The sequence below is a fragment of the Labeo rohita genome, chromosome 7 (genome assembly GCF_022985175.1).
Source record: "Labeo rohita strain BAU-BD-2019 chromosome 7, IGBB_LRoh.1.0, whole genome shotgun sequence".
NCBI lineage: Eukaryota > Metazoa > Chordata > Actinopteri > Cypriniformes > Cyprinidae > Labeo > Labeo rohita.
The window spans coordinates 9,964,487-9,982,684 of NC_066875.1; the positions used below are offsets into that span (position 1 = coordinate 9,964,487).

The following is an 18,198-nucleotide window of genomic DNA, read 5'->3' on the forward strand; positions in this document are numbered from 1 at the left end:
TTTTGATTATGGTTTTGGATTTAATTTTTTTTTTCTTCCAAATGTTGCCAGTTTATTAACTTTGGCCTTGAATCGCAGTATCCATTTAATAAATGATTTGTTTATTTATGTAAAGATTTTAGTCATAATGAGCTGGATGGTCAGTGTTTCCAGTAACCATTCACATTTCATATTTCCTTTTTACAGTTACCAAAACCAAAATGACATCAAGTCTTTACAGTACTTTTTAACTATAAAACATGCATTTCCTTTACATTTGGCTTATTACACCATTATAAGTTCATGTATGTAGGGGAAATCTTGAATGCACCTCTCAGTGCACATTTTTATTTTATACATCAGACCCCTGCAACTTGAAGCCATTGGAATACAATGAACCAGTGAGGTTGTTTTCTTTTTAAGTAGAAGAAGCACAGATGTTACTTGCCAATGGCACAACTGTGTACTTGGATCTAATTAATTATTATATCATTAGCAGTGTTGCTCCCAAAGCAGTATGCTTAACAAAATACTACCAAATGGTGAATGTACCTAACAAAATAAATGACCAAGCTACACAATGATATTTTAATTTTCTAATAAGAAAAATAAGATTACTGCCAAACCCTCTGCATCCATCTGCCTGCATGTGAAATATTTTCAAACACTGTCAGTCATGTATATTGTGGTTTCAATTTTTGGCTGTTGCAAGGTCTCATCCATATGAAAGCTCTCACAATCATAATAGAAGCCAAGTGGGGCAATACATTCACAATCAATACATTGATTAAAAGGTATCATCATGCTCTAAAAAAAAAGCTCAGCATGCTCTCATACATCGCCAGTCAAGAACAGCATTCGGGCAAGACCCAAAATGGCATTTTGAGGCTGTTTAACGATATTGATCTTTGCTCAGTGTCTGATTTTTAGTGTTGTTTAGGAATATGCATATTGCATAACCTTTCAAAAAGGAGGGCTTTTAAACATTTGTTCGCATGTGCATAAATTTAAAAACTGACTGCAAGAATACACATCTCTTTTTTTCTGATGAAGGTGAATGTATCTTCAAAAACAGAAAAAAAACATATCTGAAATATGCATTACTTAATTCTGAATGCTCATTTATCTTGCATGCATTCCTACAGAATGCATTAATACTAGTAAATATTAATAGCAGTTAATCCAGCTTTTATAATAAATAGAATTTGTATATAAATAAAAATGAAAATAGTCCTTGCTTTAGGTGCACTTTAACTTGATTATGTATGTTGAGCATGCTACAAAGGATCTATTTATGTAATTAGCATTTCATTGGTAATCACATTTTAAATGTCATGAGATTCTACAATATACTAATATTTATTGAAGCCTAAGCAAAACAAATAACATCATGCTGTTATGCAGATATAATTAGAAGGCATCATAAGGGAAAAGGATAATTAGGGAAGCCATTGTATGCATATGACTTTCTTAGCCTCTATCCCTTTAAGAACAACAAGGAGAGCATGAGTGGGGGAGGGGAATGGGTTGGGGTGGAACAGTCCTGTAATGAGCATATTCTAGAGACACTCAGCATCATATGGCTTCAGACCATCATGGATACCCACCTTTAAATATGCACGTAAACATGAAGGAGGAGAGGACCAAAGAGCAGGACTAAACCGATTTTTGACGCTTTTAACCAGTCTTCCAGGAAAGAAGCTTCACCTCTACACCACAGCAGGAGCGCAGAAGGGAAAAGAGAGAGCGAGAGGGAGCAGCATTAAGAAAAATGCTGTGCCAGATTGATCACATTTAACACATAAGCGAGGAAATACTGTCATTTTGTTTGGAAAACATGATCTAGAGGGAGGCCTTAACACCATCCATGCATCGAGGCTATGGATGCACTCCTGTATTTCTGCATTTTTGTGAGCCGGAGCGGTACGTTCGGGGGCCGTGTAATGTCTGATTGAGTGTATCAATGCTGCTGCTGTGTGGATCTCTTTGGCTGTGGAAAAAAACTAGGCCTTGTTTGCCTGCTGATCTCCACGCAGGGAACGCGGAACGCGGCTGTGTGCCTCAGCCTGTTGGGACCGCGCAGAGAGGAAGGGAGAAGCTCACCATCTGCATGCCCGTTGGAAGTAGCATGCACAATAAAGACATCTATTACCAAAGGCCATGCACAACCAGGCAGAAGCTATAACACCAGGACGGTAGCCTGGTAGATACTTCTTCACCCCTTTAAATCATCTGGACTTAAAAGCACTGTTTTTTTCTATACATTCAAAATCTACTTGAAGGACGGGAGGAATATTGCTGTAACACTTCCTGTCTAGTTGATCGCGGTCTTCCTTGCTCGCCAATTGCAATTTTTCCACTTGACATTCTGAAGATTTGCCAAAACCTGTTTCATGCATGTCCACTGGAGGCAGGTTTGACTTTGATGATGGGGGGTCGTACTGTGGAGGGTGGGAACAGGGCAAGGCACATGGCCGAGGGGTCTGCACGGGGCCCCAGGGCCAGGGGGGAGTACGCGGGGGCCTGGAGCCACGGATTCGAAGTTCTCGGAGTTTACACTTGGCCCAGTGGGAACAGTTACAAAGGAACCTGGGCGCAGGGCAAGAGGCATGGCATCGGCGTGGAGAGCAAAGGGAGGTGGGAGTACAAGGGGGAATGGACACAAGGGTTCAAAGGCAGGTACGGGAAGTTGGAAAGCACTAGCAGCGGTTCCCGTTACGAAGGCACCTGGAGCAACGGCTTACAGGATGGATATGGCTCGGAGACCTATTCGGATGGAGGTCAGATTCTAATAGTACTTGCTGTGTTCTGATAGGGTCGTGAACCACACGAAATCACTAACTACATTACATGAACAGGCCTACCTGTTTTGGGGAAGTTGTTCTGTCAAAGGCTGTACTTCCAATCAAGCCTACAGTATTTTGGCACACTTTCATTTGGTAGAAGCTAGTTAGATTTGGCAGATGCCTGAAGCAAAATCAGTGGAAAACCATTTAACTTATATGATCTGTAAGCTGACAAGAAACAGCACTTGCATAGTTGGAGGAGACAACAGCCAAGTGTTAGTCTATTAAATAACAAAAATGGAGAATAGAAAGAGAACTTTTAAAAGAAAGCTCTGCTTCCACTTATATAACACTATAGGCTAGTCTAATAGTGAGGCTGCTTTGAGAAGTTATAAAACATGTTTTAGGCATACAGAAAATAATAGCAAAATAATAATTCAGACATGCTCCATGTGCTTTAAAGAATCAAATTTCACCATATGTACTAATTTACCACGCGTATCTTAGGCACAGACGCCTCTGTACAGTAAATTACCATGGAAACCGACCGACAGCGGGTCATTATGTCACTAGAGACTCTTCGCTGTGCTCGCTGATTGGCTGTTTCACATTCTTGTGTAATCCGCTTCCTGACGTGTTACGGAGATTAATGCGGAAAATAGTATTTCTGTGATTTGGGCACGAATCATGTCCTTGTACACTAGAATGGATTATTTGGGAAACAGAAACAAACGTTTATGTTCACAAGACAGACGACGGACGTCACCTTTTTAGATCGGGTTGGAATTAAATTTCAAAGCAGAATACGATGGAAATGTATTCTGTACTTAACCATTTCGCTCGTTGACTAAACAGAACTGTAATTTTTTTGCCGAAACACCCAACAATAGCGAGATAACTCATGTCAAACATTTCAGCACCCTGGACAGTTACTATCGCTACGCAGCATCTGTTACATTTCAAACCGTCACTGTAACAACATAAAGCTTCACATTTGTTCGAAAACGTGATCTCACCTTTTCTCGAACGTTCCAAATTAGTTCGGAAAATCATGTAATGTCTAAACGGGTAACATGAGTCACTTGAAATAGAAATAGAAATGTGAATGTGTATAAACGAGAATGAGTATACTCTAACTGGACAGGCATTTATTTACCAGTTGTTCGTTTTATGTAACGTGTTTCAAAAGCAGCGATTTTCAAATAGTAACTACTGTTAAATAAAGTAAAAATCCTAAACTAAAATCATAATTTATATGCATTTTAAAAACAGGAAGTGACGTGAGATTAATATTCAGGGATGTCACATAACACAGCATGACATTATTTTTAAAGACTAACAGTGAGCTCTGTAATGGCTTCGTTATGTTTATGATACAAGGTTAAGCCTCCCTTAAGAAAATGAACAAATATGAATACAATATGCAAATATGGCAGCGAGAGTTACAGTCACAATTGTATCCTATTTCTTCTGTCACTTTTTCTATTTAATAATAAAACATTCTTGTTATTTTTTCTGATTTTAGTAAAGGTACAGTGAATAACTCTGAACTATAATAATAATAATAATAATAATAATAATAATAATAATAATAAATACAGACAAAATGAACCACCATTATGCACATCCATTCCATTTGTGGTCGTGGCCCTTTTAACCATGGTGTGTCTTTCTTACAGCGGCAGTTATTCAACAGTTATTGAAGAAACTATAGATTTATAGATCTGTTGTTTGCCTCATATACAGTAAATGTAGTGTCTTATAAGATATATAAATTTTCAGCCTTCAAAAATCACCTCAAATGACCTCAAATTAGCTTTTTGTCATTGTGCAAAATGACTTCATGAATCAAGAAGATTTTGGGTGTTTAGGAAAATGTTGTGGTGTTAAGTTGTTGTCATTTAGTGTAATGTGAATAATAATATGAACTTTGCTCTATCCCTGTTCCTCTTGCAGGGACATACCAGGGCCAGTGGTTGAGCGGTATGCGTCATGGCTATGGAGTGCGACAGAGTGTGCCTTATGGCATGGCAGCCATCATCTTCTCCCCTATGTGCACCTCCATAAACTCCCTACGATCCGATCACAGCGAAGGGGCTCCCACTCCAGAAGATGGCTCTGGTGTCAGTGGGGTATCTGGCAGCCCAGTGGGGCGTAGTGGCTTTGTACTTTGTGCTCACAGTGAAGCGGACAGGCACAGGAAGAGGAAAGGCCGCTTCCGACAGTCCATACTGAGTGGTTTAAAGTTGCGGAGATCTGAGTCCAAGAGCTCTCTGGCCAGCCAGTTAAGCAAGCAGAGTTCCTTCTGCAGCGAGGCAGGTATGAGCACAGTCAGCTCAGCTGCCTCAGACATCAACTCCAACGTCAGCTTAGGTGAAGCGGAGGCAGGGGGCAGCGTGGATGCCACTGTCACCGAAACATATGCTGGCGAATGGAGGAATGACATGCGATCTGGGTGGGGAGTAAGTCATCGCTCAGATGGACTTCACTATGAAGGTGAGTGGTTTGGAAACAAGCGGCATGGCTATGGCTGCACCACCTTTCCAGATGGAACCAAGGAAGAGGGAAAATACAAGCAGAACGTTCTGGTGAGTGGCAAGCGGAAAAACCTAATACCACTCCGTACCAGCAAAATCCGTGAAAAGGTGGATCGTGCTGTGGAAGCTGCCGAGAAAGCTGCAGACATAGCCAAGCAGAAGGCTGAGATTGCATTGTCCAGGTAAGACATAATAAGCACAAGTCTTATTACAATTATGCATGATCCAGAAAGAGTTATAGACATCTGAGCAAGACACAAATGAATAAAACCCAATTTTATGGCTAAAAATTGGAGGAAAGGAGGATCAATATCAAAGAGAACCAAGCTTTCTTATTTTCTTCAGGATGAGCCATGCTAGAGGAAAGGCAGAGGCTGCAGAGGGAGTCGCACAGAGAGCCCTGGAGGAGTGTCGTCTGGCCAGGGCTATAGCCAAAGAACTTTCCCCCTCTTTCCATCACTATGGGAATGGTCAGTGAAAAAGAAAAAATACCTAAATAAAATAAAAACAAATCTAACAATCCAATTCAGGAGAAATTATGTAACATTCTTCCCCAGAATCATTGAGCACTATAAGAATGTAACTGTGCTAAACTTATACCATGTAATGTTTGCCCAAAATCAGTCCAATTACTGTTATTTTATAATGCATTACTTAATGTGACCATGTCTTTTCCGTTTTACTAGGACTGGAGTGCCAGAGACCAAAGCATCAGGACAGGAAAGAGAAAGACCTGGAAGTGGTCTCGACTGGCACAGACAGCCCTGAGCTCTGCACGCCAGACACAACTCCCCCAGCCCAGACACCTGACCTGAGCCCAGTTCTAAGCAGCCCCTCCTCGCCCCCCTGCAGCCCACCTACCCATCGCACCAGGAATGCTTGTTTCATGCGGCAGAGTGCTGTGGATGAACAAGGAGGGGCCGAGATTCAGGTTTTAGTAGAAGGTAGAGGCATGGACACCATGAGAGGTGGGGCCAACAGCTGGACTGCTGAGATGTATCCTCACAGAAGAGGAAGCAAAGGGGAGAGCAGTCGTTCCACAACCCCATCCTTGCTGGAAGAGGAGATCGGTCACGTTAATGGACATGAGAATTCCTCAACTCATCACCCATGGGAGAACGGCTCCTCTAATCACAAGTCCATTGAGCATATGGCCCCCGAGAAGGTGTGGGATCAAATGTCCTCCAATCCAAAGCCCTGGAAGCATGTTTCCTTAAATCAAAAATCCAGGGAACATACAATTTCCAGGGAACGGGAACGGGAGCATAAAGCATCCAATCACAAATCTGTCGATTGCGACTCTTCCAAGTTCAAACCACAGGTGCACATATATTCCAATCACAAGTCAGCGGGTCATAATTTATCCAATCACAAGACCAATGAGCATGCTTCCTTGAATCACAAACCAAAGGAGTTTATTTCTGCACATGACAAACCACACGTTTCTTACCATTATAACCCCCAAGAGCATGTTTCCTCCTATCACAAACAACATGAGCATGTCCACTCCAACCACAAGCCAAGAAAGTCTTTCACCAATCATTCGATTGGTGAGCCTAGCTTGAATGCATACCAGCTGTTAGAGCGTGGAGCCAACAACTCCACTCTGGAATGGACTGTTGAAAACAATTCCCAGTGGATCCCTTCTCATTCACATGTGCAGGAGAAAAAAGAAGGGGAAAATGATTATCGGGTTGAAATGAGGTTCCAGCCCCTAGACTCCGTTTCCCATCAGAACTTTGGCTCTGGCATGAAATGCTCGGGTCTCCAAGGGCACAATTTGCAGAGGCTGCGTCAGCGAAACCATGAAGGCAAAGAATGGGGTCTTGCAGCCAGGGAGGGGTCCATGGACTCTGTGCAGATGCTTGACACCTTGAATGTTGGGGTTGACGTGGAGGAATGGCCTTTGCACAGGGACATTACTCTTTCACCCCCTTTAACGTCTTCTCCAGAACCACTGGAACAAGAAGGAGAGCATCTGAACCTGATAAAGACAAACTCAGTAAGTAAACAACAGGATGAAAATGAAAGGTGACAATGTTCTCTATGCCTTATGCTATTGTTTAATGAAGCACAACATTTTAGTTCTGGGAGTAAAATCACTTTCCACATAAAAAAACTGATTTCTAATAACCTACAATGAGCTCTGAGGTGCTCAAGTGCTTAGAAGCTGCAAGGCAATGTGATTAAAATTGTGTTTAATAGAGTAGCTCAGCTCTGGGTGTAGAACTACATTACCCATAATTCAGAAGAGAGCTCCACCAATCAGAGGAGTTACAAATTCCATGGAAACGTAATATACTTAGAAGTGACCACTCGTTCCCATAAAGCATTGCGACTCAATGAATCAGTCTGATTATTGAGCTACTAATAATATAGTATTTTTGTATTTTAGTCGTTATATTATATTATATTAGATTCCATCATTTGCAGTGCTTTATGAAATGTGTAGTTTATTTCTAATTTATTGTAGTGGTGAACCAGATCTCAGAGTTGGCTGGTTTCATTCGAGACTTAAAGGGGTCATCGGATGCCCATTTTCCACAAGTTGATATGATTCTTCAGGGTCTTAATGAAAAGTCTATAATATACTTTGGTTCAAAATTCTCAATGATTGTGTAAAACAACACCCTTTTTACCTCGTCAAAATGAGCCTTGCAAAAATTATCCCATTCTGAGGGATTGTTCCTTTAAATGCAAATGAGCTCTGCTCGCACCTCTCTTCTCTCTGTGGATTGACGAGCCTGTTTACTTCAGCCACATTTAGCCGCTAAACTTGCTTACCAGCACGTTATTGGGAAAGGTGATCACAAAGATTAATAAAAAAAAACCTTATACTCACTTCTGCTGTAAGTAAAGCTGGATCATGGAGTCGCGTGAGCATAGACGGATATATGAAGATCGGGAGCTGCATTCCCTTCACAAACAAACGTAATTCCACAGATCTGTAATCTGTAAAAATAATATCCCCTTTTTTCAAATTGAGCCATTCTCAGATGCCTGTCAGTGTGGCATTACACCGCTCCCACGATAGTTGATTGACATGAGCGTCTTACCTCAGATCAGCTGTCACAGTCCGACCTCCACTGTTTCGATGCTGGAGCAGGGATGTAAGTTAGACAAGAATATCTCCGATGCCGTGGATTAAGTTTGTTTGTGAAGGGAATGCGCCTCCCGATCTACATAAATGCGTTTATGTTCGCGCAAATCATTCGTGATCCAGCTTCACCTACAGCAGAAGTGAGTATAAGTTGTTTTTTTAAATGAATCTCTGCAATCACCTTTCCTAATAACGTGCTAGTTAGCAAGTTTCACGGCTAAACGTGCTAAATGCGGCTAAAGTAAACAATCTCTCAGAGCAACTGGTCACTCCACAGAGAGAAGAGAGGGGCGGGGCGTGCCAAGCTTATTTGTATTTAAAGTAACAATCCCTCAGAATGGGATGATTTTTGCAGAGCTCATTTTGACAAGGTAAAAAGAGTGCTGTTTTACACTACCATTGAGAATTTTTAACCAAAGTATATTACAGACTTTTCATTAAGACCCTAAAGAATCATATCAACGTTTTTTAACCCATATGGAGAAAATGAATTGGAAAATACTTCTGGAATCCAGGCCACTGAAAAAGTGGGCCCTCTCAGGGTCACTGCTATTGCGTAAAATGCTACATTATGTATATTGCACTGGAAATACTAGGAAGCAGCACACAGGGATCTGGAAACTGGTCTTTCTAAATGTTACATTTAGTGTGACGAGGAATGAAATTAATACTTCAAATATGTTTTTTTTTATAATGTGCAATACAGTGTTTCTAATCAGAAATTGTACTCTCTTTCTGCAGGGCTCCAGCTCTGTCCTGGTGGTCATGGTGATATTACTCAACATTGGTGTAGCCATTTTGTTCATTCATTTCTTTATTTAATCATACGGCCTATAGAATGTCAATAACAGCATTGATCATCATCAAGAGTAAGATATGCACACAATGCACACTTAGCACCACTTCTTAATATAAGGAACCCAAAAATCACAGTAGTAAATGTCTGTGTAAGTTGGGCAAGTCCATGTAAATTGTAAACTTCTTTTATGGTTCGATTTATTATATAATTCCATTATAATCCATTAGTTAACTTTGCTTACTTTTTCCTCCATTCCTAATAAAGGTCCATTTACAATATTCTGTAGAACTGAAGTATTACACACATTTAGGTTTTTTAACATACAGCTCGTCTGATATGTTTTACCACATATTTAACGGTTACAAAAGATTATTTCACACTTGTTTGTTTTCTTTTTAATTGCACATAAGGCCGGAGACATTATAGAGTAATGAGACTCTGAAGATTAATGTGCAAAGATGGTCTTGTGGTTTTATGTACTATGATATAGTTGATGTAAGATGCGATTCACACTTATATATAACCAATACTACACGCCCTCCGTCCCTCCCTCCCACCCACTGTATTCCAGGGTACAGCCCTATATGATCGCTGCAGACGCTCATTGTGTCATCCGTAGAAATCAACCCTCTCATTTACATACCCCGAACTGACACACCTATGTCTGTGGTAACAGCTGTCTTAAAGGGCTTCATCATAGCGCATTCTCATCAAACTCATGCAGTTCGAAGCAGGTAAGCCTGCAGAATCCTTTCCACACTTATGAATCCCGCTTCACCGAATTTCAGCACAATCCACAGTCGCGTAGTTTGTTTTGACTCACCGAAAACACATTCGCCATTGAAACACTGCTATGCCAAACTCACTACTAAAGAACCTTCTGTGTTTTCTTGTACACCACATGATGTCACATCTGCTATGGGACATAAAAGTACAACAGAGGTGCAGCAGTGGCTGAGTATTCCGGCTCATACTCGATAAAGTTTGAGACTGTTACCTTACGACCACTGCTTTCAATATATATTATTCTATATTACTGAACAGTTAACATATTTTAACAAGTTTGCAAGATATCATTGATATGCTGAGTGCCTTTTTTAATTGAGAAACCATCCCAGCGAGCAGGTTACGTACTGATGACCGCTCATACAGAGGTCACGTGAAATGGTTTGTCTCTATCCCACCCCACCTTTGAACAAATCAAGTTGGCTTAAGAACTGAGCCTAAGCCTGTGGAGATTTTTACAGCATGTTTGTTAGCCTGTTCTCTTCTGCTGTTACTCTGTGTGATTTTCTGCCTGTCTCTCTGTCCAGCAACTTAGATAACAATTGGGACTGAAAGCAGTGTAAAAATACCAGCTTATGTTTCTCAGTGGGACCTGACTGACATTATCTAAATTAATGAATGATAAACTGCTATTGTATATTTTATACTACTCATCCAGTGATATCATGTTGTGAGATCATTGCATGCCTAAGCATGCCCTTTCTTACGCAATGATTTATGAGATTGTTTCCAAGTTATGTGGAAAATTAATAAAATGTTTGAGGTTATGTTGTGCCTATGATCATCAAAAAAACATTCACACAAAAAACACAATCTTCCATTTTTATATCAGATGTCAATTTGGTAGGCTAATCAACAAATAAAGGAGCCTTTGCAAAAATGCACTACGAGGAGCCACTCATACATACATGAATAAGAAATTGTGATGCTAAATTTGGAGTTTGTAGTCCCACTTTACACAGCAGTGCCAAATTTATTTTTGAAAGCAGCATCACAACGCCCAGTACGGTGGGAGTAAGAAGTCCAGCCTTTCCGTTAAAAGAGCCACTCTTGTGTGTTTTTTATTCCAGTGTACATTAGCTTGAAGTTTTGTGTGATTAAAGTCACTTTTGAAGTGGTATTTATGATTCCACTGTTGACAGATTTTATTTCTGACATAATCTTGACCAAAACTTGACAGATTTCAAACTGTCTTTGTTCAAGTAGATGTAGCTGTGTATGCATGACTGGAAATAGCCTAGCGGATGACTTGTGTATTTAAAAAGACTTATTATTTTCAGGGTCATAACCACCTTAAATATAATGAGTAATTTTAAATATGGTTCTTTTATAATATATAATATTTCCTTAGGCCTACATCCTTTAATATATTGGACTAATGTGTTGACTTTCTGTAAATTATGTGGACTGATTTGTAGTTCACCTAGCATTAGCAAGTAACATAAAACGTCAGTTTTAACAATAATAAATGACATTTTAAAATACATACATGCACAAAGAGTGTCGATGGGTTCTGTGATATTATTTAGAATAAGTCTTGATATGAGAATCCACTATTTTCTTTAGGATTTGTACGCAGAGTATACATTACGTGCAAGTATAACTGGAGTTGAACAAAACTGCATATGTATTGCATTTGTATGTGAAAATATGTATCACAGAATACATTATATCCAAATTACACAGCCATTCCATATATAAACGTTGCAACGCCATTGTGAGGACAGACTTATTTCATTATCTGATTATTTTTAAACATAATTACGTGACATGTAATCGTCAGAAAAAAACAAGCGATTTGAACGATTCGCTTATATATAAGAAAATCAGTGATTTTCCATCGCCTTGATTCCGCCCATATCATCGGGGTGTCCGCCTTGTTCGAGGGGCTGGTCGTAGAGGTCCGATGCGTCACGTTTATTTGGGCCTTCTGCATCCCACTGGCAGGGAAGCGCCCGATTTTTTTTTCCTCCCTGCCTTAAAACGTCCTGTATATATTTATTCCACGCGTGGATCTTCGGGAAAACAAGGTATCGAAGGGAAAACGCGACGCAAAGTAGGTTAAAGCCAGTGAGGTGGCGGCTGCTGCTTCGTTTAACGCAATAGCTACAGTTTAGCGTACTGGTAAACACACTTGCATGGAGCTTTGCGTATCATTTGCATGCAGTTCTGCAGACGCGCTATGAATTTGTGCAGATAATGACTTTATTGCATGTTTGATTTGTGGCTCATATAAAATGTAGCGATTGCAGACGGGCAGATTGATATGGAGAAGAGCATTAGCCGCGCTGGCTAGCCCTGGCTGCAACTGTGCATCGGTCAAAAGCTAGCTGAAGTTTTCATACACACAAACTGCGAATAAAAAGCAACGAAACAGTTTTATCCCAGGCCTTACGATGTGGCTTTGCATGTAGGTCTCTAATATACGAAGCATGGCTAATTTTCTGCACCAGTCAAAGAATTAAGAGCATCAAAGGAAATTCCAGATTTCTCCTATTTTTTTCCAGGCTAGCAGGCTGTCGGCTTTACAATTCGTTTTTTAACTTGCCGTGTGATTCTTATTGTGTGTATTGCATGGCATGATTATTTGCGTAGTATTAATATTGTATTTCAAACCACATATACGTTGTTCTTGTCAAGTGTGTGTGCATGCTGTAATGGGAATTTTGATTTGGATTCAACTACAGATTGTACCATAACAGTGATATGCATGTGACTGGTGTAGTAGCTTGCTTAAGTATCACTAAGGGTGTCTTTCCTTTGGAGTTTATTCAATAATCATTATTAACAGAACTCAGGGCTCCCACAAGATATCAGAGAAATTATGAAGACTGTGGAGAAAAAAAAAATTCTAGTTGATCTTGGCTTATGATTTTATCAGCTAGAATTAGCTTTTCCTCAGTGAGATCTAAATAATGCAGTGGTTCTGAACCTTTTTGACCTCTCTTGTGCACAATTAATTTACTTTTGTGAAATTTCATTTTCAAGAACCATTCTTAAATTAAACAGTTGTGGAGGGACACAAAATAAATATGATGTCAGTTTATTTTTATATCTTCAGTGACATTAACTTTAATTAGATTTCATTATTATTTTTGTAAAAGAGTTTATTTTGAGTTGATGTTGTGTCCCTCTTGGACGTTGAGGCTGAGTCCCCCTGGTTGAGAACCACTGATGCAATGTAATAATAATACTAAAAATAATAATAATAACCGTAATTAGAAAATGCATTATTTTTTCCCCCAAAAAATATGTGGGAGCGCTGAGCAATTCTTGCAGAAGTGATTTGCTTTGTGTAATAACCCACTGTTTTTCTTATTGCAGGTATGCATTTGGAGACAATTCCCCCTGGATTGGTGTTTAACATAAAGATTCACCTTGTTGAACAATCACACCATGAGCAAGCTTACCCAAAAGTCATGAACCTCTCTACAAGACTATTTTAGTATTATTTGTTACCTTTCCAATGAACTGACCATCACTTGTTGGAACATTTTGTGCAATCAGGTCCCAAAGTGCTGATCCCTGAAAGCTGAATTCATACATGTACAGTGGAAGAATGACAGAAGCATGGCAACAGCAACATGCAGTGGCCCCTCCTCCTGTTGGGCACCCCCTTCTACAAGGGGCAGAGAATGCTTTGGGCAGTGCTGCGTATGGTATTGTCCTACAGGCAGACCCTGCTTTGCAGCAGTCTCAGCATGGCCAACATGCCCAGCAGCACCCGCTGCCAGCTCAGCAGCCTCAGCTGCAGGTGGGAAGTGAAGGTGGCCACAAATGTGGTGCTTGTGGCCATGATATTTCACACTTGGCCAATCCCCATGAGCACCAGTGCATGGTTAACCAGGACCGTTCTTTCCAGTGCACTCAGTGCATGAAGATCTTCAACCAAGCGACGGATCTTCTAGAGCATCAGTGCGTCCAGGTTGAGCAGAAGCCGTTTGTGTGTGGTGTGTGCAAAATGGGATTCTCCCTTCTCACGTCTTTGGCACAGCATCATAATGAGCACACCAATGGAAACAATCCAATGAAGTGCTCCATTTGTGAAAAAACATACCGCCCGGACTCCGCCTCCTCTAACCCTCAGCAGCCCTCCACTGCTGAGACTTCCAGTGACGGGGCAGCCATGGGTTCCTCCTCCACTACAGCTTTCCAGGGCTCCGACCGTCCATACAAGTGCTCCGTGTGCAATAAGGCATTTCGTCACCTTTCGGAACTCTCACGTCACGAAAGAGTGCACACGGGCGAGAAGCCCTACAAGTGCGACACTTGCGAGAAGAGCTTCAGTCAAGCTTCTCATCTGGCGCACCACCAGCGCACTCACAGTGCAGATCGCCCGTATAAATGCGCCGTTTGCGAGAAGACCTTCAAGCACAGGCAGCACCTGGTACGGCACATGTACGCTCACTCTGGCGAGCACCTTTTCAAGTGCAACCTGTGCGAGCTTCATTTCAAGGAGTCATCCGAACTGCTACACCACCAGTGCCAGCCAGCCGGAGAGCGTCCCTTCCGCTGCGCGGCTTGTGGGAAGAGCTTCAAGCGGCCCTCGGACCTGAGGCAGCACGAGCGCACCCACTCCGAAGAGAGGCCGTTCCAGTGTGAGGAGTGTCAGATGAGCTTCAAGCAGCAGTACGCGCTCGTTCGCCACCGTCGTACGCACAAAAACCCAGCAGATCGCCCTTTCAAGTGCAATCAGTGTGACAAAGGTTTCCTGCAACCTTCCCACCTGCTGTACCACCAGCACGTCCATGGTATCGAGAGTCTGTTCAAATGTGCTGCTTGCCAAAAGGGCTTCAGACAATCAGGGGAACTTCTAAGGCACAAGTGTACCGAATCGAACTCTGGGTCAAATGCCGCAGAGAAGCCGTACAAGTGCGACGTGTGTGGGAAGGGCTACAAAAAGTCGTCGACGTTACAGAGGCACCAGAACTCCCATTGCACAGAGAAGCCGCTGAAGTGCTCGCTTTGCGGCCGCCGCTTCCAGTCCTCGTCCGATTTCGTGCAGCACCGTTGCGACCCTGCTCGGGAGAAGCCGATGAAATGCACGGACTGCGAGAGGCGCTTTAAATACTCATCCGAGTTGCAGAGACATCGGAGAGTCCATACAGGAGAGAAACCCTTCAAGTGTCCCACCTGTGACAAGGGATTCAAACAGCGAGAACACTTGGCCAAACATGGCATTGTCCACTCCCGGGAAGCCCAGTTTAAGTGTGTCTGGTGTGGAGAGTGTTTTGGAGAGCTTGGGGCCCTTCAAGAACATACGGTTCAACACACTGCAGAAGGAGGGGGCTATCCGGCGTCCTCATGCATAGAATAGTGACTGTCTGCTGTTGTTCCTTACCAAGCGAAAACATACACTCTGCACACAATAGCACCATTGCGATTTTCCTTGCGTATATTTAGTGAAATTGTACGTTTTACATATCCCACAAGCATTGCAGTACGTGTTGGACTGGTAAGGAACAGCTTGTAAAAGTCTTGATGTACCTCTGGGTAGATATTGGCAACATTGCGTCTACTCCACAGACAGAAACTTGCCTCAGTTCTGTACCGACCACATTGACGAACAGAACCGCACACATAAATGGTTGCTACTCAAAAATAAGCTTGTAAAAATGAACAATTTTGTCTCACGTGCAACTCATTAGACATACACCGTGTGCTTAGGCCTGGTGTTTCCAACAAAGAAAAAGCTGATCGGTTTTACAAGGAACTAAAGATTTAGTTTGAGTTCTGCTTTGTATCTAAAATTCAATCTATCTAAAACAAGACAAGATTGCAGTAATGGAATTGGTATGCAAGAGGTTAACAACCTGGATCTGCTTTTTGATGTTCGTACGATTGACCGCAGCTAGACGTCTCATTGCGTTAGTTTTGTTGAGTTTTTTTTTTTTTTTTTTTTTAATCATTTGGCCTTGTAACTTTTTAAATTAACTGCCTTTCTTCCAGTATCTCCATCTCATGCTTCCATGTTAGCTATGGAACTTGAACACTGTATGGCCATCTGGACAATATACAGTAGTGATTGTATGTACTCGTAATGTATAACTCCCATCACCTAACCCATGATGTAACAGGGTATATGTATGCATGAATAGCCTAAATAATTTAAACAGTTTGTTGTAATCTGTCATTAGTGCAAACTGCTATGTTAAACTTGTAGGCGAAGGACTACACAGAAAAATATTAGCCATTCTTTTTCTCTAGTGCATTTTGACTCATCTCTAACATTGACGCAATAGTTTGCAAGCAGTTCTGAGAGTAAATTTACAGTAGTACAAAGATTTACAGTTACTTTTTAACTGCCAGGCAACAGAGAACAACAATGAAGTATTTTTGTTTGCGGATTGCAAACAGACGGTGTTGCGTTAGCTAAACAATGCTGTAGAATTTGTAAAGTTATCTGTACATGGATGTTTTGTATCGCTTTGACATGAGTACAGTGCTAGGATTTAGTATCTGTTTGTGTATCATCATACTGTAGACTGTGCATGTGATCGTTTCCTCTTGTGAGGATATGTTGGTTCTGTTTCGGTGGATTATTCTTTTGCCACAGACGACTTGTTCGGTTTCTCTGCCACAGATTCTTTCTTTGCTTGGTATTTCTTCAGTTGGTATTCCATTTTGTGCTTTCCAAATCGGATCAGTTGACAGTAGAACCTTTGATTTGGGTTGAAATACTAAACCACAGATAGATGTGCAGATTTGGACGGCAGCAACTTTGTAATTATAAAAATAAATAAATAATTTTAAACAAATCCAAGAGTACAAATACATGTAATATGTTTAAAAGAATCTAAAAACACAGTATTAACTAGTAGTAGAGTGTTTTTTGTTTTTTTTTAAATAAAAAATTCAGAAACCTCTTACAATGCAGTGTCTAAATGTCTAAGCATATTAATTGAATCCATATTAACGATACATTGTATGATCCTAACAGCTTGAATGTAAACATTGCAAACATTTCCTTTTCCCTTTCGATGCCTCTGAAAGCCTTATTAACATTAATGGCTTATGTGTCAGTATTGTTTGTTCTGTTACAGATTTGTGTACTCTTATTTTCATGTGCATTAAATGCAGAGACTGAATGGTGTCATTGCTTGTGAAGCAATATTTTTGATGTCTAGACTGTTAGTGGGTTGAATCAAATAAATTATTTCTGTTTTGTATTTGAGCAAAAACAGGTTTTCCCACCATCTAGCACCTCCTCCTGTATGTCACTCAAGCCATCCCTTTAAATGTCTGTGTTTCTAGATAAGGCAGTGAAGAGACTCAAATTGTAAATATACCACAATGTGTTGTTGGGTTTTTTTTTTTTTTTCTTTTCTTTCATCAAAGGTGTGGCATGTCATAACTACAAGGCATTTACAAATTAAATGTTTGTAAACATAGATAACTGTTGTATTATTTGTGAACCAAATGGTAAAATGACTACAGACCATGTTCAAATTTAAGACTGATTTGACTATAAAAGTGTAGACTCTTCAGTCTAGTGAAATATTTTTAATCACGGGAACATTAATTCAGCAATCCAACACCTGTTATTGTTACACCATAATGATATACAGGATTTGTTGTCCCCCAAAAAAAAAAAATATAACTCAACACATTTGTAAAATGTATCAGACTCTATAGTACAACATGCATTACAAGTTTGTGGTATAAATGATGTAATGTGGCGTCTGGTACACTACCAGTCAAAAGTTTATGAACAGTAGGATTTTTATTTTGCTCACCAAGCCTGCATTTATTTGATCCAAAATTGTGAAATAGTTTTACTATTTAAAATAACTGCTTTCTATTTGAATATATTTTAAAATGTAATTCATTCCTGTGATCAAAGCTAGATTTTCAGCATCATTACTCCAGTCTTCAGTGTAACATGATCCTTCAGAAAGAAATAAGAAGTTAATACTTCTATTTAGCAAGGATGCTTTAAATTGATCAAAAGTGATGATGAAGACATTCATAATGTTACAAAAGATTTATATTTATAATAGATAAATGCTGTTCTTCTGAACGTTCTGTTCATTAAAGAAACCTGAAAAAAAGTTCTACTGAGCTGTTTTCAACATAATAATATTTTTTTTTAGCAGCAAATCAGAATGATTTCTGAAAGGTCACGTGACTGGAGTAATGATGTTAAAAATTCAGTTCTGAAATCAGAAATAAATGACATTTTAAAACATATTGAAATAGAAAACAGTTATT

General features: G+C 40.4%; 2 protein-coding genes across 3 annotated transcripts; both read left to right on the forward strand.

The window, feature by feature from the left end:
- Positions 1-1,509: 1,509 nt before the first annotated feature.
- On the forward strand, positions 1,510-10,754 carry jph3a (junctophilin 3a). The gene is given in 6 exon segments (XM_051115849.1): positions 1,510-2,484; positions 2,486-2,759; positions 4,722-5,484; positions 5,648-5,772; positions 5,989-7,304; positions 9,144-10,754. Coding segments are annotated over 6 exon segments (2,667 nt in total). The 5' UTR covers positions 1,510-2,376; the 3' UTR covers positions 9,225-10,754.
- Positions 10,755-11,845: 1,091 nt separating this feature from the next.
- LOC127168809 (zinc finger protein 319) lies at positions 11,846-17,075 on the forward strand. Of its 2 annotated transcripts, none has more exons than XM_051115891.1 (2): positions 11,846-12,043; positions 13,312-17,075. In XM_051115891.1, exon 2 carries the CDS (start codon positions 13,532-13,534, stop codon positions 15,302-15,304), a length of 1,773 nt encoding a protein of 590 aa, XP_050971848.1. In that variant the 5' UTR covers positions 11,846-12,043; positions 13,312-13,531; the 3' UTR covers positions 15,305-17,075. The 2 variants fall into 2 exon arrangements, with proteins under 2 accessions (XP_050971848.1, XP_050971849.1); XM_051115892.1 differs by having other exon boundaries at positions 11,846-12,017.
- The last annotated feature ends 1,123 nt before the right edge of the window (positions 17,076-18,198 follow it).